This window comes from Microcaecilia unicolor, chromosome 11 (genome assembly GCF_901765095.1).
Source record: "Microcaecilia unicolor chromosome 11, aMicUni1.1, whole genome shotgun sequence".
Lineage (NCBI taxonomy): Eukaryota > Metazoa > Chordata > Amphibia > Gymnophiona > Siphonopidae > Microcaecilia > Microcaecilia unicolor.
The window spans coordinates 123662881-123690814 of record NC_044041.1 but is presented as its reverse complement, the minus strand read 5'-3'; the positions used below and the strand labels follow the sequence as shown (position 1 = coordinate 123690814).

The following is a 27934-nucleotide window of genomic DNA, read 5'->3' as shown; positions in this document are numbered from 1 at the left end:
AGCGAGGGTCCGGGAACGCAGCACTGAGCTCTGCTGCGCTGCCGACGTCAGCCTTCGTTCTTCTTCTCTGCCTGTCCCGCCCTCGTGTGACGTAACGTCGTCGAGGGCGGGACAGAGGCAGAGAAGAAGAAGGAAGGGCGATGTCGGCAGCTCAGCAGAGCTCAGTGCTGCGTTCCCGGACCCTCGCTGTTTCAATAGTAGAGCGAGGGCCCGACCGGGTAGAAGGTGGGTGGCGGCGGCGACTCGGGTGGGGGGAGCGTTAGACGGCGGTATCCCTCCCTCAGCAATGCGCAGTACAGACCCTCTGTGTTCCGCCCCCCGTCATCACGTATTGACGTGGGGGCGGGGCAGAGAAGGTCTCTACTGCGCATTTGCGAGTGAGTACGGTCACTCGCCGTTTATATGTTTGATATATACATCTATATCTTTATCTCTCTCTCTCTCTAATATATAAATCACAAATCCAAAAACACGAGGAGTGAAGTCAAAACAGCCACACAGTATAGTAAATAAACTTCACTAAATAAATATGTAAAGGTCCAATATCTGTCACCATCAGCTTATATTTACAACATAACACATTATGAAAAATGGAGGAAAAAGCCATGCTTGGTAAATGGAGGATAAGGAACTTTCTGGTTTGGCCCCGTAACATATCTTGTCCTCCTTTGCCCCTGAGTGGAACTCTGGTATGCTGCTTAGTTGGGAACAGAGGAATTTATATCAATCAAAAAAAAAAAACACCACTCTTGCACTTGTTAGAATATACTTTTTCAACTAATGAACTCTTCTATATAGTAGAAGGAAAATGCCTCAGAACCCAGTCCAGAAACAAGTTTAATTTGTACTGACTTCATAGGTTCATCACCTCATCGGCAAAACACTTCCAATATAAATGTAGATATCCTCAAAAACATAGGCATTAATTGAAAGAAATTGATCTGTGATTAATCTGCAATTTATTTATTTAAAATATTTATATTCTACTTAGTCCACAGCTCCTAGCGGATTACAGTAATAACATACATAATAAAAATAGCCAAATACTTAATATGTAATAAAAAATACAACATAAAACAAATTCACAAATCATACAAAACAAGCTCCATATCATGTTACAAATAATAATCGAGAGTTAATCCCAGCCTTTATTCAACTCTTATGAAAACGCCTTCTGAAATAAGTAAGCTTTAAGCTGCTTCCTAAAGGAAAGATATGCATTATCATGGTTTGGGGTAGGTGTGCCCATGGGCCACAGTCAGGTTTACTCCCTACCCAATCTGAAGGCTAGGTGGGCACTGGCTGCTGGCAGACGAGTCACACCCTAACAAAGACCAGACCAGAAAGTGGCTCTTAAAAGAGCCCTTGAGGGTGCCCCAACAAGTTAGGGTGGAGAGTGGCTCTTGAGAGCCCTTGGAGACTGGCTTGATGGAGGTGAGGCCAGAGAGTAGCAGGAACAAGGCTGAAGCGAGGCTTAAAGGCATGAACTGGAACAGGGCTGGAACAGGACTGAAGACACAGACTGGAACAGGGCTGGAACAGGACTGAAGACACAGATTGGAACAAGGCTAGAACAGGACTGAAGAAGCAGGCTGGAACAAGGCTGCAATTCGCACTAGACCAGGCAAAGCGACCCATTGCAAAGGCACTGGCTAGGAGTCAGGAACTTCCTTATATACTACTAGACAGGAAGTGATATCAGCCAGCACCCTCTTGCAAGATTATAAAGGAAGTGCAGGGTTTCCAGGAAGTAAAACAGATTCTTTGGCAATGAATGCTTCTGGAGACCATGGAAAACAGGTGAGGGATGTGACATGAATCAATTCTCTGTAAGTCAACAGGCAATGAGTTCCATAAATTGGAATTCTGTCAGGTACTTGTGACTTGAATTGGCCACTGTTGGAAGCATGATACTGGGCTAGATGGAGCACTTGTCTGACCCAGTATGGATATTCATATGTTCTTATGTACCTGAAATGTAGAGGATGTAAGGCCAAGTAAATTGACAGATGAAAATATCTATGAGGAAAGGCTGAAGCAGCTAGGGCGATTCAGCTTGGAGAAAAGACGGCTGAGGGGAGATAGGATAGAGGTCTATAAAATAATGAGTGGAGTGGAACAGGTAGACGTGAATTGTTTGTTTACTCTTTTCAAAAGTACTAGGACTAGGGGGCATGCGATGAAGCTACAAAGTAGTAATTTTAATACGAATCAGAGAAAATGTTTCTTCACTCAACATATAATTAAACTCTGGAATTCATTGCCAGAGAGTGTGGTAAAGGTGGTTAGCTTAGTGGGGTTTAAAAAAGGTCTGGATGGTTTCCTAAAGGAAAAATCCATAGACCATTATTAAATTGACTTGGGGAAAATCCACTGCTATTTCTGGGATAAGCAGCATAAAATGTATTGAACGTGCCACGTATTTGTGACCTGGATTGGCCACTGTTGAAAACAGGATGCTGGGCTTCACGGACCTTTGGTCTGTCCCAGTGTGGCAATACTTATGTACGAAAACTAGAAATTTCCAGAAACAATTTGTCAGCAGATTTTAAAGCCCTAGCAGGCTTATATATTTTTAAAGTAGTAGATAAAATTGAAGGTGCTTCATTTTTTAAAATCATAAAAAATAAAGTCAGAATCTTAGAATGAATCCTTTATCAATTGGCAACCAATGAAAAGCCAAAACCGGAGAAATGTGATTAAGTCTTGAGGTTTGAGTAATTAGACAAGCTGCAGACTTCTGAGCTACTTGCAAAGAATTTAAAGTGCAAGCTGGCAGACCAATCTGTAAAGCATTGCAATAAGCAAAATGTGGTAGTATGAAACTCTGAAGCATCATCCAAAAATTACTGGAGATAACAAATATCTCAATCTTCTAGCAATCATAATTTAAAAAACAGTTTTGATAACCTGTTTAATATGGCTCCAAAGAAATTTAAAGAAATGTAAAGAATGATGAGGCCATTAAATACTGCAGGGTAGAAGTAAAGGCAGAGGCCTGGCTGCAGGGCTAGCAAGCTGGCTACTCCTATATAAAAATAGACTGAAAAGCATGTATGAAACAAGCATAATCTGACACCTCATCTTGAACGGTCTCCACTATAAGTAGAAACCTGAGTCGATGAAATTGGCAATAAACTACCATATTAAGTACCATGAATGCACACTTGCATGGAACTTGGAACTTAGTTTCTCCCATTATTATTACAACATTATGAATTTATCAACCTACCAGGACAATTAGGTCATCTGATTTGAATTTATTGGAAATACAATGTTTTAAAGCTATCATACTTGAAGCGTATCGATCCTCAGTATTTAAAGTTATTGGTCCAACACTTTGGAATGGATTACCAATGCCACTGAGAGCACTACAAAACTGTGCAGAGTTCAAATGAAATATGAAAATATTTTTGTTTCAACACGGCTTTGGAGGTGAGCCTAAGGAGTACATTTTATGTATGTAAGATTTTTTTTGTGTTATGGTTCAGTGTACTTCTATTATATTCTACCATGTTTGTTGATTTGTTTGCCTCCAAATACTTGGATTGTGCAGGTAATACATATTTTCAAAATAAATAAATGATGCCGAAGATGAAAGTTAGAAATCTTTCTGGAGTAGTACTTGCAACTCACAGTGGATAAAATTCCTGTAGTCTAAGACTGAAAGCAAGAACTTTCTTCTCAAGAAGAGACCAAGTAGAAGAAAAATGTTATATCTACACAGAAGTGTTGTGAGAAGAACCTCAAACCACTTTCTATTTGCCAATTCTGCATGCTCTGGAATTAATTAATTTGTGTGCAGCACTTTAAACTCAGCCACCGAAAGTGTCTGAATTTGAGTGAACTGAGTCATACAAAATAAACGTTCTACATGAAACAGATAGCAGCATGGAATCCTTGTGGATAGAAACTCCATGTGTGAAGGGAAGGAGTATACTGGTAGGGCTGTACTATGGTCTGCCAGAACAGAATGAACAGACAGATGAAGAAATGTTTACAGAAATTAGGAAAGCTGGTAAATTGGACAACATTATAATAATGGCTGATTTCAATTACTCCAATATTGACTGGATAAATGTTAGATCAGAGAGAGCTAGGGAGGTAAAATTCCTAGATGTAATAAATGACTGCTTCTTGGAGCAACTGATCCAAAAACTGACAAGAGGAGCAGCTATTTTAGATCTAGTCCTTAGTGGAATGCAGGGCATGGTACAAGAGGTAATGGTGTTGGATCCGCTGGGAAACAGTGATCATAATATGATCAAATTTGAACTGATATCTGGAGCGACATCACTAAGGAATTCTACTGTAGCAGCATTTAAGTTTCGGAAGGGCAACAACAAAATGAGGAAAATGGTAAAAAAAGAAGCCAAAAGGATCGGCCAGAAAGGTTAGGACTTTAAATCAGGCATGGATGTTGTTTAAAAATATCATTGTGGAAGCCTAGACCAGATGTATTCCACGTATTAACAAAGGTGGAAGGCCATTAGAGCCAAAAGAATATCCTTCAAAGAATGGAAAAAAAGATGTGAATGAAGAAAATAAAAAGCAACATAAGCAGTGTCAGGCTAGATGCAAAGCTTTGATAAGGAAGGCTAAAAGTGAATATGAAGAAAAACTAGCCACGGAGACAAAATCTCAGAATAACACTTTTTTCAGGTACATCAGAAGCAGAAAGCCTGTGAGGGAATCCATAGGCGCCCCGTATAAGAGGCTTGGGGAAGCTAAGCCTCCCCAGCCAAGCTGTGACCTTTCCTCGCCTGCCTCCTCCTCCTCCAAGCCCCGATGCCAAAACAAAAGCTGCTGCCACCCACCCCCCGCTGAGCCCGCCCTCAGCTCCCCAACCTTTCCATTCCTGCCATGGCCGCCCGGCATTTAAACCTTTTTAAGTCGCAGCGACGGCTCACCTCCGCTCCATCCTTTCCCTTCTCGCTCAGTGTCCTGCCCTCGAGGAAACAGGAAATACCTCATCAGAGGAAGGCGGGACACTGAGCGAGAAATGAGAAGGGAAAGGCTGGAGCGGAGGTGAGCCGTCACTGCGACTTAAAAAGGTGACTGCAGACCCACTTCTAGAAAACCAGGACTGTAGCCCCTGCTGAGTCGACGACACAAAGAAAAGGGAAAGAGGAAAGCAGTGCCTTGAAGTTCCCGCATACGGTGGCGCTTGCTTCTTAGCGAGTAGCAGCAAATCTCCGCCTAAGTTCCTTTTCACACCTAAGTTCCTCGCACAGAACCGCTGGCCTTAGCAGCTGTAGAATAAATGAATGACAGCCCCGACGCCGAAGAAGAAGGTAGAGGATGGCAGAAAGCGGCGTGGAACAGTGTTCTGCCGACTGCAGTACTCTGTAACTAAAGCGCAGAGGGGATGGAGGAGGGGAAGAGGGCAGCTCAGTGGTGAGTTACAGTTTTCTCATCCTTATCAGGGTAAAGTTTGCTTCTCGTGTAAATAGTTTCCCTGCCCTTTAAAAGTCTGGACCCTTTCACCCAGCTTTTGGGGAGGGCTACTAATGACTGCACTGGCTATGGAGCTGATTGAATGAAGGATCTGGGTAAAAGGACAGACTGGATGCCTGTGTTTCTGGGCAAGAGGGAGGCACAATGATTTACTTTAATGAGATTGGATTGCAGTAATAGTTTTCATGCCACCTCCTCTGCCATGCCTTACGATCTCATTCCCTGAGGCCCAGGTGCTCAAAACTCAGGTGCTGTTCCCAATAGTGCCATAAAAATACCGCTGGAACAGCGCACAAGGATAATAACATAATGCTCAACGCTAATGAGATGCAAATATAGGCACACTCATAGTGCTGAGCATTAGGGAGATCAGCAGGATTGTGCTTTGGCGCGGGAGGCTTGTGCTTGGCATGTGTGCGAGGCTTGTGCTTGGCATGTGCGCGAGGCTTGTGCTTTGCCACGGGAGGATATCTAATATCTAAATGTAATAAATGGCATTAATTGTGACTATTTTATTTTTACTTATTTGTTTTCTGTGTGTTAGACAATTATGGATGTAACCCCCTGTCCCCACCCCCAACCCCGCCCCCTTTAGCCTCCCCAAACAGTTGGGCCACCGACCGCCTATGAAGGAATCCGTTGGGACCAGTAGATCATGAAGGAGCAAAAGGCGCACTCGGAGGACAAGGTTATAGCAGAGAGATTGAGTGAATTCTGTGCTTTGGTCTTTATGGAATATGATGTAAGAGATCTACCTGTACCGCAGCAATTGGGATATTATTCAATCTCATGACATCTTTAAAAATGTGGATTTACAAATTGCTTTTTCAAGAGAACGTAACTTGAAGGAGTTGTTGTGTCCTGCGGATGTTTTACCAAGAACTACCACTAACGATGGACATCATCAACCGTGGATTAGGAGGATTAGGAAACAGGGTATAGAAGAAATGGCCTAGATGTCAGGAGAGACTGAGTTACAGGGAAGCAGCTAGGATTGGGTTGAGGCAATGAGAGTCAGAGAAAGGTAGATGAGGGCTTGGTAGGGATAGAAATGGGGGATTAGCAAGTGAGTGTAAAAGGGAGAATATGAAGTGAAAGGAAAGAGAGAGAGAGAGTGGATAATGGGAAAACAGGAAGAGAGAAGAAATGGAAAGGAGATACTGAGAATTTTTAGAAGAATCACACAAGAAAAATAGAAAAGAGAGAATGGAACCAACCAGGTTAGAAAAAAATGCCAAGACAACAAAGGTAAAAAAATAAAAAAAGATTTAACATTTTAGGAACAGGACTGCGTCAGCTTTAGAAAAGTACATCTTTCTAAGTTTGCATTTTGTAGTGTACAGAAAGGAATTAATTTCTGTTTTTTGTTTACTGGTACTGCACTGCTTATAGAGTCTGGTTTCCTTAGATGTTTCCATTTCAGTTTTTGTTTCTTTCTAACTTATGGCCCCTTTTTCTGTATTGGGTCTGCCCATGTTCTGCATGTGTGACTTTTGAAGGATTCTGCTAAGCGTGTAGTTTCTGTGTAGGGATCTGTAGCAGTCCAGCTTGTTCTAGTTTCCCAGTAGTAGATTACTGGTGGTCTGTGGCCTAGTGTAATATTTACAGTGTTGTCCTAGAACCTAAGACAAGGAAAGTGACCGATAGGGAAGCTAAGTTAAGAGTTATGAGAGGAGATGACAGGAAGAATAGGGGAAACGGTTATTTGTAGTTCTTATTCATCCCTTTTGTGACCAGTGTAAATAAGATATTTTCTGGAATGGCTGTGGGATTGAGGTATTGAGGTGTGCCAGCAGGTGGAACCAGGAGGTGGATTGAGTGGGACTGGGGGTGTGGAGGGGGGGGGGGGGGAGGGGACATGTACAAAAAATCTCTCTCTTAAAAATTGGGCCCCTTTGGCAGCTCTGGCCAGGCTGTAAGCCTTTATTTGCACATGCAGTCCAAACCAGCTACTCCTGTTCTCCTGCCCTAACTCGCACTGCAGAGCCAAGACAGAGCTCTTTTTCTCCCATGGTTAGATTTGTAGTGCTGCTCCTCTCTCCAGCACTCACAGCTATGGAATGGACTCTACTCCAAGAAGGCAGAAAGAATCATGCTTAGCAGAGCATCAGCTTCTTGGGTTTTGTGGAGGCACTCTCATGAAATTGGTCTGCATAGAACAGGAAGGGGAAGCACTATTAAATACCACTTATGCTGCATGCTTGGGGAGGAGGGTAAGGATTAAGATGACAGGATTGGTCACTGGCACCCCACTGCACCCCACATATTACACTGGACCTGGGGAGGGGGAACGGGAGGAGATGTTAACTGTATATTATTATTATAACTAAGAGCTTTGGAAAAGCCTGACTTTGGTTCAGGATCTAAAAATGGCAGAAACGCTTACAGGCCTGTAACTGTAATTTGAACCCTGGAAGTTCCAGTAAAGCTCCTGAGCTGTTGGGACATACCATGTAGCAAATAAGGAAGGGGCTAGGGTGCAAAACCTCATAAACAGGATAGTGCGGTCTACCAACAGGGCATAGTCAGTTACATCCAGGAAAATATGGTCAGAAATGTAGAACTGAGTGGTCTTGCAAGAAGATGACCAAGCTTTCTGAGTAATGCTAAAAAAAGCCAAGCACGTACGTTAAATGGTACCATATATGGTCACTAAGATTGTGACTACAATATATTATATTCAATAAGGTGTGTTACTGTCATTTTGTCTGTATCCTAAATGGGCATATAAAAAAATGAGTGTATTTCTTATTTATTTGGAGTGAGACAGTCATAGCCAGCACCTTTGTGCAAGCAGGGCTGCACTCTCATGAGAAACCAGTCAATTGCATCTGAATTGGCAAATAATCCTAATGCTTTCCCATAAGTAGCCTTGAGTCTTTTATATCTATTAATTGGCTTTGGCTAGTAAATAAAACATTAGAGACTCAGACCCAGAAGAACACTTATGTGTAGCTGTGGTACTGTACTCCTATAAGCAACTGATTGTACACATATTTGGAGAATAATAAATAAAAGTATTTGGTTGCTTATATATTTTCTTTGGAGTCTCAGATATAGAAGTAATTTTGTGTAGCAATGTTCTGTACTCTCAGTGAGATATCACTGATCTGCTAATTGTACAAATACTTGATAAGAAATAAGGTATCTAATGAAGAGCAAACTGCTGCAGCCTTGGGTGATTTATTTCTTCCTAGGTATTGGTGGATGGACCACTATATTGGGAGGGATAAATACACCCTAAAAAATTCATAACACACTTTAGTACATTAGCAGGAGGGTTAATTCTGGATATCTGTTCCAGGTACCAGAGGCATATCAATGGGGGGGTGGGGGGTGGGGTTTGAAGAAACAATCTATAGGAATAGCTGGAAGTACAGGCCCTTTGTAATGCTGTGTGAGTTGGGGTAGGGACAGGCACAAATGACTTCCATAGGCACTGGAGATCCATGATACACTACTGTCAGGCACATAGAAAGCTGGTCCTGGCACTTATATGATGGAAACCTGCACTGGTGCTGGGTGTGCTGTACATGCTTTGTGATGGAGCATCTGTATGTAAAGTTTGTACTGCCTCTTCTCATGCTGTACCCGTTATGTGTGTATATGACTGTGAAGTTTGGCTGCTTCCTATGCTGAACATACTCTGTTGCAGTGCTGTGTGTGTGTGTGTGTGTGTGTGTGTGTGTGTGTGTGTGTGTGTGTGTGTGTGTGTGTGTGAAACTTGCAATGCTAATTTTTAATATTTATATAGATTACATTTAAACACTTTTAATATAAATGCCGTATTGTAATTTGCTGTGTTGATTGTATGGTGTTGGATGACATCTTTTTGTTAGTAACTTCTTTGACAAGTACCTGTTCAATTGTCAATTTCAACTAATAAAAAAGATTTAAACATACATTTAAACACTTTAAAATATTTATTTTCAGCAAGCAATTCGAGCAGTTCTCGGAAACCTTGATAACTTACAGCCATTTGCTACCAAGCATTTCATTATATTTCCATGTATCCTTTTATGGGTTGTGTATTTACAGATGTAGTCCATAGTCCCATCATCCCATGAGAATGTGAGGTAAAGAGATTTCTGTTAATAGCTTTTTATTTCTGGTTTATCTTTTTATAAAAAAAAATTAAAACTGAGTGAGTGTAGTAACACAAGGGGGCATACATTATAGGATTTGGGGGAATAAATTATTTTTATTTTTATTTAACATTTTAAAAAATTAACCTTAACCAAAATTTCTAGATAAAAGTAAATGGGAAAGTGTATCTAAACTAAAATTTAAACATGGTGCTAGGTTCCTTTTTCCTTGTCCTTATATTTGCATTATGTATGTGGAAATGAATTCATTTCAACAGGACATATTTTTGGGTAAGTGCATAGAAACATGAAAATGACAGTAAAGGCCATATAGGGTGCCCAAGCTTTGCAGGAGAACAGTCTTAAACGTATTGTCTTAAGGATCTACATTGGTTACCTATCAATGAAATAATTTCATTTAAGTTCTATGTTCTTGTTTATGAGATTCTTTATGGTATCTCACCATCATCTATGATAGATTTCATTAATTTATCACCATGAAATGCCACCTTGTTGTCTAGAGAAGTTGTAAAAACAAAACTATCCATAATGCTAATTTTTCTTACCAGAGTTTCAAACTCTGGAAATCATTATCCAAGTATATCAGACACTCAGTCGATCATATGGCATTTAGAAGTTTACTTAAAGCTCACTTCTTTAGATCTGTATTCAACTAATATGAAAAAAATTATTCTTAAATTATTTTTTACTAATAATTGTATTCTTGTATTCGTATTAATTGTTTGTAAAGCTTATTCTTAATTTGCTATCTAAGCCGCATTGAACCTGAGCTTTCTTGGGAAAATTTGGGGTAGAAATGTCGTCATAATAATAATAAATAATATGGCCTATCAAGTCTGCCCATCCATACCACCTACTAAACTTGAGGGGGGTCAATATTCAAAATGATTTAAATGGTCAGGTTAAATAAGCAGAGAATCTTTAAAGAAGACATTGAAATTCCATATTTAAACCCAAGTCTACCTTTTCCCAAGTTTGAATGTCTTTTCCTAGCAGGTAAATACTCACCAGTGAAGTTTTCCTCTCCTCAGCAGGTCCTGTCTCAGCACCTTTTCATGCACTTAGTTTATGCTTGTTTTACAGGAAAGGAAGCAGGCAGCAAGCAAAATTCTGTGAGTAATGAGTTCTGTATGTAACGTATGTATTTATTTAAAAATTCTTCTATCCCGCTAAATCATCAGAGTTCAATAAAACATAAAAAATGAGAACCCCATCAAAATCTTAAAATATAAATTAATGCACAATTGCAAAATCAGTAACAATGCATCTATAAATCAAAGGCTTGAGAAAACAAAAAATAAATGTTTAATCTCTTCAGAAATTTTTTAAATTTAATTTCTTATACCTATGACCAGTGTACATATGAGGTACAGTAGATATTTTTTTTCCGAGGACAAGCAGGACACTATATTGCAACATATGAGTGATGTCATCCAATGGAGCCTGGCATGGAGAACTTCCCAGCAACTTTCTGGAAGTCTTTGGAAGACCACGCTGCGTGTGTGTGTGTGTGTGTCTTCCTGCCTGCCATCTCCATGTGGGACCAGACATTCTTGTTCTTTCTGCAGAGCACACATGCTCTCCCGTTCTCTCCACAGCTTGTGTCTTCAATTTGCCTTGCCTCCTTGTCTTCTATTTGTTTTTGTGTAAGTGCAACACAGGACCAGTGTTCTTTTAGTTCCCCTTGTAGTTTTCTATTGTTTTTTTGACACATCAGTTTTCTATATTTTTTTCTCGTTAAGCCCTCTTAGACCTGAGCGCTTCAGTTGGGGTGATTTTTGCCTCTTCTTTTTTTCACAATTGAGCTGTTTGATTTCACTTCGGCTATTTTCCCCGACTTGTCCCAGAAAACTCCTAGTGACTTTAAAAAGTGTTCCTGCTTTGCCAGGATTATGTGACTTACTGACATTCATACTTGGTGCTGTTCATGTGTAGGGCTCAACTATAATGCTTCTTTTTGTAAACTGTTTTGACAGATGTCAAAAAGAAACTACTATAATCAAATCAAGGAGCCTGAGAGGATAATAGTACTACTGATGTATATCAACTGCAGATATCCTCATTCAATTCTGAATTCACTGTTTCTGTATTTTGTAAAATTTAAAAAAATTTAAAAAATTCAAAAGGCTAGTATTATTATTATTTGTTGCATTTGTATCCCACATTTTCCCACCTATTTGCAGGCTCAATGTGGCTTACATAGTACTGTGAGGCGATCGCCATTCCGGTATGACAAATACAGAGTGGTATTATGGTATAGTAAAGTTCATGTGTAACAGACACATTAGGAAATCGAAAGGAGGAAGAGTTAAAATATGTCCATTTTGAGTATTAGTTTTGTTGTGTTTCAGGATTCAGGCGTTTAAGTTGGATCGTTAGGGTATGCCTTTTTGAATAAATTAGTTTTTAGTGATTTCTGGAAGTTTGGTAGGTCATACGTTGTTTTCACGGTGTTTGGTAATGAGTTCCATAGTTGCGTGCTTATAAAGATTCATGGAGGTTTTTGTGCCGATGTTGACAGCAAGTGCTCCACATAGTTGAAGGCCATTGAACCCAAGACAGAGGAGTCAGTTGAGGCTTTTCCTCCGTTGACCTTTAACAGTTTATAAGTGGTAGCAATATCACAACAGTGAATTCAGAATTGAATGAGGATATCTGCAGTTGATATACATCAGATGTCAAAAAGAGCCATTAGGAGTCATGAGGAGCAGCACAAAAGCAGCCAAAAAGTCAGGTCCGTTGACTTTGGCATCAGAGGTGTCGGTCCCCATGGCCCTTGGAGCTTCATTGGACACTGGAGATGCAGTGGCATCAAGAAGGTCTCCCCCGCTTCAACATCAAACATCAATAGCACTTGTTGGCACTGAGTATCCTCAGACCCCATCCCGAGGACATGTAAAGATTCAATATCGTCCTCCTCAGTATCAAGGGATATGAATGTGGTGCATCAGGTGGAGACCAAGAAACATCGACATTGGTCCCTTTTGAGGCACAGTGTCAGGACCCTATCCTGAAGACATGTAAGGATTCGATATTGTCATCTTTGGTAACAAGGGATCTCAATGAGGTGCATCAGACGGAGACCAAGAAACATCGGTATGAGTCCCCTTTGAGGCATAGTGTCAGGAGTACCAGGGCATCGGCATTGCCAGTAAACAAGAAGCATTAGCGTTGCAAGGGTCCCTCCCTCTCCACGGTTTCAGTGCTGGTGCACCAGGGGCTGGGGCCAGCCTTCCAGTACAACCCCAGTGCCTTCTGTGGACCTAACCACGTAGACTGAAGCCCTGCCTTTACCATCCCCTATCAGTCCAGTCCATTCTGGAGGCCCATGTTCTGCCTGTTGGCTATGCATTGACACCATTGCCCTGAAGGGTATTAGGGCCAGCACTGGCTGAGACAATATCAGTGTCCAGTCCCTCAGGGAAGGTCAGGGCACAGGACCTGGTCCATTCCTCAGTGCTCTTATCTAGACCCTGGCCATGTGTTCAGTAGATCAAGACAGGTGCCTACTCAGACTGAGGATTATTGCCCTGAGTTTGGTACACACCACTCCTTGGATTCTGAGGAAGCCCTGGAAGTTCTCTTGGAGGAGAGATCCATGGGCATTACTTCAGATTCCCCCACCCCCCCAATGAAAGAAGAAAGTCTTCTCCTGAGGAGCTCTTCTTTACCAGTTTTGTTCTGGAGATGGCTTAGGCCATTCCATTTAAGTTGGACATCGAGGATGATCCCAGGGCTGAGATGTTGAACATGACATCCTCTCTAAGAAAGCTATGGCAGTGCCTGTTCACAGCATCCTTTGGGCAGTTCAGATGAAGCAGTGGGAGACCACCCTCTCTGTGCAGCACTTTCACAAGAAGACTGACTCAATGTTCAGAGTCTAAAGGCTCCTTGATTTGAAAAGCTCCAGCTTCTGTACCACTCCATGGTTGTCAAATCCACTTTCAGAAGAGCCCAGAGCTCCAAGACCCATTCCTTGTGCCCCAAGATAATAGGACTTTGGAGACTTTTGGGAGGAAAGTGCCTCCCATATGCATTGTTACTACTACTACTATTTAGTATTTTATAGCGCTACAAAGCGTACCCAGCACTGCACAAACATAGAAGAAGAAAGACAGTCCCTGCTCAAAGAGCTTACAATCTAATACCAGCTCTTTATAAGCATACACTTGAAGTCCTTTAGTGAACAGTGTGGTGGAATTTGCAGACACTGTACCAGCTCAGAAGGCTGCAGAACTCTGGCATATAGTAGCCAACAGTGATATTTTAGTTCAGCATAAAATTTTAGTTCTAGTTCTTATTCAGTTACAAAACATATAGGGCTCCTTTTACTAAATTGAATCGCTAATGCTGTTTAGTAAAAGAGGACCATAATTTTTAATCTTATTTTATTATTGTTCTGACAACAGTTTTAATTGTAGTTTTTATTCAGTGCTATTCCAAAAAATTTAGTTCTTATTCAGTTCGCCAACTCATGACAAATAATTCCAGTTTGTGCTTATTTCCTTTTTTTTTAAAATTGAGAGCAAAACAGAATATCAAATATAGCTCTAGTGTATAACCAAACCAATAGCACAAACAGGTAAAAACCAGCAAATTAAACAGATATTAAGAACAGCTCTCAGAATATGTGTGATAAGACTGTTCAACATAGATACTGCTTAAAACTACAGTTACTCATTACTTATCTGTTAACAATGCTTGATGTTGACACTGCCTAATACTGACACTGCTTAATGTTCAAACATAATCTCATTCACTAATTCCCTCAAGCACAACCAAAACACCACGAACCACAACCAACATGAACACCAACAAATTACTCGTGATAATTTACTTCCTTCCCCTAATCTACCACACATGGACCACCCCCAATATAAACAACAATCTACCCACAATACACAAACCCTACCGACAATCTAGTCACTACTCATCAGACCAAAAACATAACAATCAACTAAAAGGAAGAACAAACACACACGGACATAACCAACAGGAAAGGAAAAAAGGAAACAACAAAACCAGAAACCAAGAAAACAGGCAATTTATAAAAATCAACACAACTACGCCCCAAACTAAGCCTTACCATTCAATCCAACTGGGGTACATAAATGCCAGATCAGTAGTAAATAAAGCAGAGACTATAACAGACTGGATCACTACAGATAATTTTGACCTTCTATTCATCACCGAAACTTGGATTCATGACCTCAAAGACCCCGTAAATCTTAGATCTATGCCCACCAGGATACAAAATCACCCACTGGACAAGAAATGGAAAAAGAGAAGGTGGAATAGCTATAATATACAAATCCGAGTTTACCATTACAACCACAGCTGAATCCATCCTACCACAACTTGAAATCGCCTCGGTAAGAATCAATCATCCAAACCTACAAGAACACCTCAACGCAATCCTACTCTACAGACCGCCAGGCAACTGGCAAGACTCACAAACACACTTTATGGACTTCATTTCGAATACTTGTGTTTCTATCTCAAACCTTATCATAATAGGAGATATTAATCTGCACCTTGAAGACTTCACCTTAACAAGCACCAAAGAATGTAAAGAGTTCCTACAACTATGGGATCTTCACGCACCAAATACACAACCAACACACATAAAAGGACACACACTAGACATTATCACACACAAATTCGACACAGACTCAAACCTTCTACTAACAGACACAAGATGGACACCTGTACCGTGGTCAGATCACTATAAAGCATACATCTCCCTCCAATGGCGAACTAAAGACACAATTAGTAAACAAGAACGAAAAACCTACACGACGAGAGGAAAAATAGACCCGGTAACATTCTGGCAACAGATCTACCATAACGAATGGACAACAAAAGCAGACACAAACCAACTCCTCCTAGACTGGGACGACAGATGCAGAACAATACTAGACAATATTGCCCCAACTCAAACCAGAACCTCACATAGGAAGAACTCAACACCATGGTTCACTGAAGAACTGAAAAAACTCAAAACACAAGTAAGAAGGTTAGAACGTGCGTGGAAAAAAAAGAAAGATGACCCAACACTTAACGCCTGGAAACAACTCCAAAGAAAATATAAATATACCATAAGGCAAACTAAAAGATTATTCTATAAAAATGAAATCGGACCGAATTACAAAGACACACACAAACTCTTCCAACTCGTGAATAAATTACTAGACACCACACCAATCACAACCAACAACAAAGATACACCAGGAGCAGACAATCTCGCAAAATACTTCAACGAGAAAATCGTACAACTGCGACTTAAAATACCAGTCAGCACCACCGACTATGCTGCACTCCTTGACTGTCTAGATCCAGACCCTGGCATATACCCAGCAGACAGAACCTGGATCAATTTCGAGATACTGTCGGAAGATCTAATCTCCCAAATGCTCAAAAGATTTGCCAAATCTCACTGCAAATTAGATATATGCCCAAACAACCTTATGGCATCTGCCCCTCATCAATTCATAACAGACCTCACGAGTCATGTAAACTATATGCTACAAATTGGACTCTTTCCGAAGGAAAAAGGAAACTTTCTACTCCTGTACCCAAAGATGCAAAGAAATGCGCCAGTGAACTAACCAATTACAGACCAGTAGCATCCATACCCTTAATAACTAAGCTAACAGAAGGAATGGTAACCAAACAACTCACAAATTATTTAAACAAATTCTCAATACTACACAACTCCCAATCAGGATTTCGATCTAACCACAGCATGGAAACAGTACTAGTCACCCTCATGAATAAATTTAAGCAAACGATTGCAACTGGCAAGAACATACTACTGCTACAATTCGACTTGTCTAGCGCCTTCGACATGGTTGATCATGGAATACTATTACATATCCTCGAATATTTTGGAATCGGAGGAAATGTTCTCAACTGGTTCAAGGGGTTCCTAACCACACGATCATACCAAGTGACATCCAATTCAACCACATCAGCTGCATGGATACCTGAGTGTGGAGTTCCACAGGGATCTCCCCTCTCACCAACCTTATTCAACTTAATGATGATACCCTTGGCGAAACTACTATCAAATCAAAACCTTAAACCATACATTTACGCAGATGACGTAACGATCTATATTTCATTTAACCAAGATCTAAAGGAAATCTCCAATGACATCAACCATGGGCGGATGCATTCAAGTTGAAATTCAACGCTGAGAAAACCCAATGCCTAGTACTTACCCCGCAATACAACACAAACAAATTCACCACCATTGACACACCAAAACTGAATCTTCCAATCTCGGACACCCTAAAAATTCTCGGAGTTACCGTTGACCGACACGTAACACTTGAGGATCATGCGAAAAATACAACCAAGAAGATGTTCCATTCAATGTGAAAATTAAAAAGAGTAAGACCTTTCTTCCCAAGAACCGTCTTCCACAACCTGGTACAATCAATGGTACTCAGTCATCTAGATTACTGCAACGCACTCTACACCGGCTGCAAAGAGCAAACAATCAAGAAACTTCAGACAGCTCAGAATACTGCAGCCAGACTCATATTCGGAAAAACAAAATACGAAAGCACTAAACCCCTACGAGAAAAACTACACTGGCTCCCACTCAAAGAACGTATCACGTTCAAAACACGCACCAGCCTACATGTCAGACCTAATAGACTTACCACCCAGGAATGCTAAAATATCATCCCGTATATTCCTCAATCTTCACTTCCCAAATTGTAAAGGTCTCAAATACAAACTAACGCATGCATCAACCTTTTCCTACCTGAGTACACAATTCTGGAATGCGTTGCCGCGAAACCTAAAAATGACTTATGAACAAGCCAACTTCCGAAGTCTATTGAAGACCCATCTCTTCAACAAGGCATACAACAAGGATCAACAAATATGAACTCCCATACACATACCCAGAACTGCCCTTACAATATCTCACTGCCAAACCACTATCATGTTTTTTTCACTATTACTAAATGCACATTTTCTATATAATTCTTATACAATTCTTAAATATTTCTTACTATGATTGCTTGCTAATGTACTATCATGTTCTACCATTCATGTTACCCAAAATCCTTCTGTTATACTAAATGTATACTTTCTCATGTATTCTCACTATTCATGATGTATTGTAAGCCACATTGAGCCTGCAAAGAGGTGGGATAATGTGGGATACAAATGCAACAAATAATAAAATAATAATATCACATGCATGACTTAGTGCTTATTTCTTTTTTTAAATATCAAAAAATCATATCAATATTGTGTTCACTAAAACTTTGTGAGTTTAGCATAGAAATACTGTAACTTCCAAGCAATTTTCAAGTCTATTTCCTTGTCCAGCAGTCATCATTCCACACAGAGAAAAGATCCTTTCTGCATAGGCTTGTGATGCTGGCGCAGACATAAGATCTAGAGCCATAGGAAGTAATCTCTCTATATAAAAAGCAACACCAACGTTCTATGAAGCCTCCAGCCGGAAGTGTGAAGGGGGCGAGATATCCGGTTTTCCTATGAGTGTCTGCCCCGCCCTCTCTGTAACACAGTCAGTGAAGGAAAACAGCAGAGCACAAAATCAAATTGCTGGCTCTGTAACAGTGAAGGACTCAGAGGGGGGAGGGGAGAGAGGCCAGAGGGCAGGGACACACACACTCCCACATGCACACAGAAGAAAACATTGCTAGCCCCCGTTTCATTTGCATCAGAAACGGGGCTTTTTTACTAGTATATTATAAACTGTACTTCTCTCATACCAAAATTGAAAAACATTCTGTGGTATTATTTGTAGAAGTCTAATTCCTAGAATGTATTTGTTTATTTGCACTTAAACAGAATCTTGAAATACTTCTTATTTATGTCGCTTTCAGCTTCTCTGCAATATAAGTACATTTTTTCAGTCCTACCAGAGTGCTGGGGATGTTGACATTTGAACTCTGTGCTGCAACAGGTTGTTCACCTTCTGTGAAGGCTTTATTGCAGATTGTTTCCTGTGCTGCCCAATCAACTATGAATTGTTTTGCAACTGCAAGTAGAGAAGTCATTTCAGGAAGTAGAAGAAGAGCTGCAACTGAAGGATTGAGAAGGCATGCAGCAACTGGAAGAGGATTGAAAGTATTATTGTTGTCAGTGAAGGCACTGCTTGGTATCAAAATCGAAGAAAATCAATTGTTAAATTCTTTTAAAAATTTCTCCACACTCCTTGATACATTTAACATTTCAGTGTGACATTGCAAATTGAGTAGGGAAGGAATAATATAAGACAGGGAGAATGATTCACTTTGCAACCTATGGTGGTCTTTTACTAAAGATTAGCTTGAGTTAACTGCAGCAGGGCCCACTTTATTCCTATGGGCCCTGCTGCAAATAACTTGAGCTAACCTTTAGTAAAAGACCCCCTCTATCTGTCTGTTCAGCAGATGGTTGCTACAAACTGCAAAGTTCTTCCAACTTTGTCCATTCAGATTGTAGCATGGAATCAATATTCAGTCCAGAAAGAACTTCATTAATATCTCCTTTCAGCTCAAGAAGACTTCTGACATGTCACATGTGCTGTTCCAGTATGTAGGACAGTCATTTACAATTCCTTTATCACACTTATTACAAAGTCTCTATGTAGCCAAAGAACTGTTTCAGAAATTATTAACTATCTTGCATACCTTTATCATGATAATCAACATAGCTGTTTCGATATAGGTTCTTAATGGTCAACTGAATTGAATGTGCCATTCAAGGCATCCATGGGTACATCGTGTTAGGAAGAATGTCAGATTCTAAAGTCAATTTTGAATCATCCCCATTCTCTTGTGAATTTTTGGAGTCACTGATATTAAGATAAACATTATCTTCATCTGCTTCATCACTGTTCATAGAAACAGGTGATCTACCATTTTCAAAATTACCATTACCATGGTTTGTTTTTTTCATTATGGCTGTTTCAAAGTACATGAACTGCTTTAACTATATTTGCACCATTATTGGTGACAATTAACATTACTTTGTCAGACATGATATCCCACTTTATCAGACTTTCATTTAGGCATTGTTAGGGTTACCATATTTGCCCTAAGAAAAAAAAAGACACATGCTCCGCCCCCTGGTCCACCCTGCCCACCCCGTCACACCATGCCCCTTGTCACACCCCACCCCACCTCCTGTCACATTGACCCCCCCCAAAGAAAGCCAGATTACCTCTCTCTCCCCCCATGTAGATCCCCACCCCAATTTTCCAGCCTCCCTCCACCCACATGACTCCATTCACTACCCCTGCTCTCCCCTCCTTTACCTTAGTGTGGTGCCCTGGTGGTCTAGTGACCTCTCTTTCTTGCCCAGCACTTCTGCTGACTGTCTTGCTCCTGTCGTCAATTCTAAGTAGCTGCCGAGAGAGTTCAAGCAGTGACCTTGCAAGGCTTCTTCAGAAGTCCCGCGAGGCCGTCGCTTGAACTCTCGGCAGCCATTATGAATCGGCACTGGGAGAAAGACAGTCTGCAGATGCGCTGGGCAGAAAAAAAGGTGCTCTTTTCTGCTCTGAAGAGGTCACTAGACCTCCAGGGCACCACACTAAGGTAAAGGAGGGGAGGAGAGGATAGGACACCCTGAGGCCAGCCTGCCCATTCATCAGCAAATACAGACAAACGGGCAGGCTGGCAAAACCCGCATGATTGCCTAGCTGTGTCCTCAAAATGAGGATATGTCCAGGTAAAACTGGACATGTGGTAACTCTAGTTCATTGTGCAATTGCATCCTCAGTATGTGTATGAGGTAGTTTCTTCAGGGTAAGGATTACATGTAGAGGTTTTAAAGTACCTGGGTCAAAGAAGCAAGTTGATATACCAAGAAATGAACAAGAAAAGCCTTTTTTTGTCCATTCATCAAGACATATTGTGACCTTTCTGCTCCTGAAAGCCCATCTCTTCAAAACTTCCCTCCCCAACGACCTCACTTAGCCTAATCGGTTAATAAGTTAATACTCCTACCCACTAACTTGTACTGAACCAGCACATTACATTGACACTTGCTGTCGCTTGTAAGTCTATTTCTTCAAGGGCAAGCAGGCTATTAGTATTCCCACATCTGGGTGATGTCATCTGACGGAGCCCAGTGCGGACGCTTCCTAGCTTACACAGCAAGCAAAAAATTCTAGAAGCGTCCACCACACATGCATGGGTGCTTTCCCACTTGACACATGAACGCAGGCTTCTCAGTCTGTTTTTATCCATGATTGTGTCTTTGTGGCTTCTCTTCAGTGTATATTAACAGTTACTTTTTCAGTGCCTTTCCGTGTGTTCTCTTCCTTATTTTCATTTTCTTCATAGTTTTTATTTTTGGTACCTTGCCCTTTGTTTTATTAGTTTATTGGCTTTTCAAGTTTTCTTTCTTTTTCACACAGCTATTTAGGTTTGAACATTGACCTCAATTTGAGCCGTGTCCTTTTTGACAAGACTGAGGAATTGAATTTGGCCTTAATTCTTTTCTTGATGTCTAGGAAGACCCTTAGTGGCTTCAAAAGGTGTGCCCAATGTAATTGGGTGAGTTTTGCATGGACTCACACAGTTGGCACATGGGGTGCCTTGGGCTTGACCACCAGCCTAATTCTTGTTCTCTCTGTTTACAAATGCAGCTGAGAACACAGAGGGCGCATCAGGTCCAACAGGAAAAACTCTTTAGCTCCTCGAATCTGGTCCATCAACATAGGCATCAGAAGCATCAACCTCAGTGGCTGCCCAGACTTCATCTACCACTGGGAGGGTACCGGCATTGAAGAGATCTCCACCTCCCTTGACGTCAGGTACTGTTAGTAGGCCCCGGGACTGGTCATCTGACCCAACACCAAGGGCAGCGTATGGGATTGATGTTGTCCTTATCAGTGCTGAGGGACCGCAATGCTGAGCATCAAGGGAAGCACAGTGCTGGGATTACCAGGGCATTGGCATCGCCGGTACCCAAGAAGTGCTGGCACCGAGAGGATAGCTCCCCATCTTTGGTAGAAGTGCTGGTGCGCCAGTCTTTGGGCAGCCAGGTTCCTGCTTCCAGTTTGACACCAGCTCTTTCTCATGCTGTCTCCGAACCAGCTCCCCAGTCTTTGCCGATGCCTGCCCTTGAGTAGTACTGGGCCATGCTGAGGGAGGAGCTGGAGCATATGTTTCAGCTACATGCCATTTGGGCATTGAGGGTGCTTCCCCTAGCTGTGGCTCAGCTTCAGCTCCTTCCTGAGGCTCCAGGTCCGCTTGTGGAGCAGTCTTTGATGCCGATGCCTCGATGGATGTTCATATTTACATCGACCCATTGTGGTACAGCTCTCTACATCGGGAAAGAAGCTTCCCCAGAGTCTGAGAGTAGGGTACACTTCAGGATGTGGACATGGTTCCACTGAGCTGGGGCAAGTACAGATTCGCTCTGCCCATTTGGAGTATTATGAGGAGTCAGACTTGGGATCACTTATGGGAGTCAGATGAAAATCCACATTATTTCTTGAAGGAGGAGTCATATGGATTCTCTTCTGACCCCTCCCTATATATTTATTTATTACATTTGTACCCCGCGCTTTCCCACTCAAAGCAGGTTCAATGCGGCTTACATAGTAATTGGGATTACAAAGTATTGGTGAAGAGAAATAAGTTGAGTATTATCGGAGTAATAAAAGAGAAGTATGAGCAAGGGTAAGTGAGCAATTGAAGGTTAGATGAGGTGGAGGAGAATGGGCAAGTGTGAAGGGAGTAGGAGAGGTGTGAGTAAGGGTAGGTGAGCATTGGGGGAGGGGTCGATGAGGCGAAAGGGGATAGAAACAGGGGATAAGCAGGGGGAAATGAGGCGGGAGTCGTTGTCATTGTCTCCTGGATATGTGATGAATAGATGGGTTTGTGGGAATTAATATGGATCGTTTGGGTAAGCTTGCCTGAACAGATGGGTTTTTAGTGATTTCCGAAAGGGCAGATGGTCACTGAGTGATCGGATTGGTCTGGGGAGGGCATTCCAGAGTTGGCTGCCTAAGAAGGAGAAGTTGGATCCATAATAGGTTTTATACTTGAGTCCTTTGCAATTGGGGTAGTGTAGGTTGAGGTAAGTTCATGAGGTTGTAGACATGTTCCTGGTGGGGAGGTTGATCAGGTCGAGCATATAGCCTGGAGATTCACCGTGGATAATCTTGTGGATTAGTGTGTGGACTTTGAAATTGATTCGTTCTTTGATAGGGAGCCAATGTAGTTTTTTTCGAAGAGGTGTTGCACTTTCAAATCATGGTTTGCCAAAAATGAGTCTAGCTGCTCATGTCAAAAGAGGTGTAAATCTCCACCTGAGAGTCTCTCATTCACAGGTTTTGTGAAGGAGATGGCTTCACCCATCCTATTTAAGTTGGAGACAGAGAAGAAGCCTAGGGCAGTGCAGCAGTGTCCCCGATGTGTCACCTATTGTGCAACTGTGGCCTATCATCAGAATCACCTACACATAACATAGTAACATAGTAGATGACGGCAGAAAAAGACCTGCACGGTCCATCCAGTCTGCCCAACAAGATAACTCATATGTGCTACTTTTTGTGTATACCCTACTTTAATTTGTACCTGTGCTCTTCAGGGCACAGACCGTATAAGTCTGCCCAGCACTATCCCCGCCTCCTAACCACCAGCCCCGCCTCCCACCTCCGGCTCTGGCACAGACCGTATAAGTCTGCCCAGCACTATCCCCGCCTCCCAACCACCAGTCCCGCCTCCCAATCTTGACTAAGCTCCTGAGGATCCATTCCTTCTGCACAGGATTCCTTTATGCTTATCCCACGCATGTTTGAATTCCATTACCGTTTTCATTTCCACCACCTCCCGCAGGAGGGCATTCCAAGCATCCACTACTCTCTCTGTGAAAAAATACTTCCTGACATTTTTCTTGAGTCTGCCCCCCTTCAATCTCATTTAATTTCATGTCCTCTCGTTCTACTGCCTTCGCATCTCCGGAAAAGGTTTGTTTGCGGATTAATACCTTTCAAATATTTGAACGTCTGTATCATATCACCCCTGTTTCTCCTTTCCTCCAGGGTATACATGTTTAGTTCAGCAAGTCTCTCCTCATATGTCTTGTAACGCAAATCCCATACCATTCTCGTAGCTTTTCTTTGCACCGCTTCAATTCTTTTTACATCCTTAGCAAGATACGGCCTCCAAAACTGAACACAATACTCCAGGTGGGGCCTCACCAATGACTTATACAGGGGCATCAACACCCCCTTTCTTCTGCTGGTAACACCTCGCTCTATACAGCCCATCAACCTTCTAGCTACAGCTACCGCCTTGTCACACTGTTTCGTCGCCTTCAAATCCTCAGATACTATCACCCCAAGATCCCTCTCCCCGTCCGTACCTATCAGACTCTCCCTGCCTAACACATACGTCTCCCGTGGATTTCTATTCCCTAAGTGCATCACTTTGCATTTCTTCGCATTGAATTTTAATTGCCAAACCTTAGACCATTCTTCTAGCTTCCTCAGATCCTTTTTCATGTTTTCCACTCCCTCCCGGGTGTCCACTCTGTTACAGATCTTAGTATCATCCGCAAATAGGCAAACTTTACCTTCTAACTCTTCGGCAATGTCACTTACAAATATATTGAACAGAATCACATGATCACCAGAAAGAGAACTCAGATTTTTAACTACAACAACATTCATTAGTTCTCAAAAGTTAGAGATAGAAGCTGCATAAGAATTGGAAAAAAAATAAGGGGGAAAAAACCTCAAAGAGCTCCAGGCTTATACGCCTACAGAGCTAAAACTCTTCATCATTGGCATAAAAAACCTATTTAGAACATGTACAAACTTTTAAATTATTTTTCGTTTTTTAAAATATGCGTCCCCCCCAAAACAAAACAGCAAACACTCCTTAGCTGCTCAATTGATACTGACTTCGACGCCTGGCTCACCGTCTTTCTTGATCCCTCCTCTCCATCCCTCATTCTTGGTGATTTTAATATTCACGTTGACAACCCATCCAACTCCTACGCTTCTAAATTCCTCACTCTGACATCCTCCTTTAACCTCCAACTCTGCTCTACCACCCCTACTCACCGTAATGGCCATTGTCTCGACCTCGTTCTCTTCTCTTCTCTTCCTGCTCACCTTCCAACTTCTGCACCTCAGTCCTTCCAATCTCAGATCATCACCTAATCACCCTCTCACTTCATCACCCCCCCCCTCAACCTCGCCCAACTACAACCACTGCTTTCAGGAATCTCCAAGCCGTCGATCCCCCTACCCTATCCTCTCACATCTCCAATCTCTTCCCTTCCATCTTGTCTTCTGAATCCGTCAACAAGGCTGTCTCTACCTACAATGAAATTCTCTCCACTGCTCTCGATACCCTAGCACCATCTGTCTCTTGCCCCACTAAGCGCATCAATCCTCAGCCCTGGTTAACCCCTTGCGTCCGTTACCTTTGCTCCTGCACCCGTTCTGCTGAACGACTCTGGAGGAAATCTCGCACCCTGTCAGACTTCACCCATTACAAATTCATGCTGTCCTCCTTCCAGTCCTCCCTATTCCTTGCCAAACAGGAATATTACTCTCAATTAACCAATTCTCTTGGCTCCAACCCTCGTCGCCTCTTCGCCACCCTCAACTCCCTACTTAAAGTGCCCTCCGCTCCCACCCCCCCCCCTCACTCTCTCCTCAAACACTAGCTGACTACTTCCGCGATAAAGTGCAGAAGATAAACCTTGAACTCGCTTCCAAGCCTTCTCCTCCCTGTAACTTCTTAACCCACTCCCTCAACCAACCTAACCTGGCCTCCTTCTCCTCCTTCCCTGAGATCACCGAAGAGGACACTGCTCGCCTTCTTTCTTCCTCTAAGTGCACCACCTGTTCCTCTGATCCCATTCCCACCTATCTGCTTAACAACATCTCTCCTACAGTTATCCCCTCAATCTGTCACATCCTCAACCTCTCTCTCTCCACTGCTACTGTCCCTGACACCTTCAAGCACGCTGTAGTCACACCACTTCTCAAAAAACCTTCACTTGACCCCACCTGTCCCTCCAACTACCGCCCCATCTCTCTTCTACCCTTCCTCTCCAAATTACTTGAACGCGCTGTCCACAGCCGCTGCCTTGATTTCCTCTCCTCAGGCCATCCTCGATCCGCTTCAATCCGGCTTTCGCCCACTACACTCGACAGAAACAGCACTCTCTAAAGTCTGCAATGACCTGTTCCTTGCCAAATCCAAGGGACACTATTCCATCCTCATCCTCCTCGACCTATCTGCCGCCTTTGACACCGTCAATCATAATGTACTTCTTGACACACTGTCCTCATTCGGGTTCCAGGGCTCCGTCCTCTCCTGGTTCTCTTCTTATCTTTCCCAACGCACCTTCCGAGTATTTTCTAATGGCTTTTCTTCCACCCCCATCCCGCTCTCTGTTGGGGTTCCCCAAGGATCTGTCCTTGGACCGCTTCTTTTCTCGATCTACACCTCTTCCCTGGGCTCGCTGATCTCATCACATGGTTTCCAGTACCATCTCTATGCTGATGACACCCAGCTTTATCTCTCCACTCCCGACATCACAGTCGAAACTCAGGCCAGAGTTTCAGCCTGCCTCTCAGACATTGCTGCCTGGATGTCCAACCGGCATCTGAATAGTAGTAGTAGTAATTGTAGTGCTGTGGTTAGGACATAAGAATAGCCTTGGTTCATCTAGCTCAGTGTCCTGTTTCCAACAGTGGTCAAGCCAGGTCACAAATACGTGGCAGGAACCCAAACAGTTGCAGCATTTCATGCTACCAATTCCAGGGCAAGCAGTGGCTTCCCCCATGTCTGTCTCAATAGGAAAAGTCCATAGTCTGCTATTGAGACAGACATGGGAAGTAATTGCTTGCCCTGGGATTTGTAATATGGAATGTTGCCACGATTTGGGTTTCTGCCAGGTACTTGTGACCTGGCTTGGACAGTTTGGAAAACAGAATTCTGGGCTAGGTGGACCATTGGTCTGACCCAGTGTGGCTACTCTTATGTTCTTATGACTTTTCCTCCAGGAACTTGTCCAAACCTTTTTTAAACCCAGATACGCTAACTGCTGTTACTACATCCTCTGGCAAAGAGTTCCAGAGCTTAACTGTTCTTTGAGTGAAAAAACATTTCCTCCTATTTGTTTTAAAAGAATTTCCATGTAGCTTAATTGAGTGCCCCTTAGTCTTTGTACTTTTTGAAAAGTTAAAAATCAATTCACTTCTACTCGTTCTACACCACTCAGGATTTTGTAAACATTAATCATATCTCCCCTCAGCCTTCTCTTTTCCAAGCTGAAGAGCCCAAACCTCTAGCCTTTCCACATACGAGAGGAGTTCCATCCCCTTTATTGTTTTGTTCACTTTTTTTTGAACCTTTTCTAATTCCGCTATATCTTTTTTGAGATATGGCGACCAGAACTGAACACAATGCTCAAAGTGAAGTCACACCATGCAACGATACAGAGGCATTATAATATTCTCAGTCTTATTTACCATCCCTTTCCTAATAATTCCTAGCATCCTGTTTTCTTTTTTGTCCGCCGCCACACACTGGGTAGATTTCAACGTATTGTCTTCAACGACACCTAGATCTTTTTCTTGCGTGCTAACTCCAAAGGTGGACCCTAGCATTACTTTACATTTGTCCAGTTTAAGGGCCCTGCTTACTAAGGTGCGCTAGCATTTTTAGCTTTCTTAAAATGAGCACGTGCTAACACTAGAGGCACCCTTAGGAATATATTTATTTATTTATTTATTTATTTATTGTTCACTTATATCCCACATTTTCCCACTCATGCAGGCACAATGTGGCTTAAAAACATTAAATAAAATACAGAATAGGAAAACTTAGAAGAATATACAAGGAATATATATGGGTGTCTCTAGCATTTATGCATGCTAATTTTTAGCGAGTGCTAAAAACATTAGTGTGCCTACAGTGTGGCTTAGTAAACAGGGCCCTACATTTCATCTGCCATTTGGATGCTCAGTCTTCCAATTTCCTAAAGTCTTCTGCAATTTTTCACAGTCTGCATGTGTTTTAACAGCCTTGAATAGTTTTGTCATCTGCAAATGTAATCACCTCACTCATTGTTCTGATTTCCAGAGCATTTATAAATATGTTAAATAGCACCAGTCCCAGTTCAGATTCCTGCGGTACTCCACTATTTACCCTCCTCCATTGAGAGATATGGCCATTTAACCCTACCCCCTGTTTTCTGTCCAGCATTTCCTAATCCACACCAGAGCATTGCCTCCTATCCCATGACTCTTTAATTTTCTCAGGAGTCTCTCATGAGGAATTTTGTCAAAAGCTTTCTGAAAATCAACTGGCTCACCTTTATCCACATGTTTATTCACGCCTTCAAAGAAATGAAGCACA

At 42.1% G+C, this 27934-nt stretch overlaps 1 protein-coding gene across 1 annotated transcript in view; it reads left to right on the top strand.

Annotated features, from left to right (window-relative positions):
* MAJIN (membrane anchored junction protein) overlaps positions 1-27934 on the top strand; it is a 93475-nt gene that overhangs the window by 42985 nt on the left and 22556 nt on the right. Inside the window, exons 3-5 of the mRNA XM_030219961.1 lie at positions 9391-9466; positions 9708-9833; positions 10647-10675. Coding sequence (XP_030075821.1) covers positions 9391-9466; positions 9708-9833; positions 10647-10675 — 231 coding nt within the window. The remainder of the gene's footprint in view (positions 1-9390; positions 9467-9707; positions 9834-10646; positions 10676-27934) is intronic.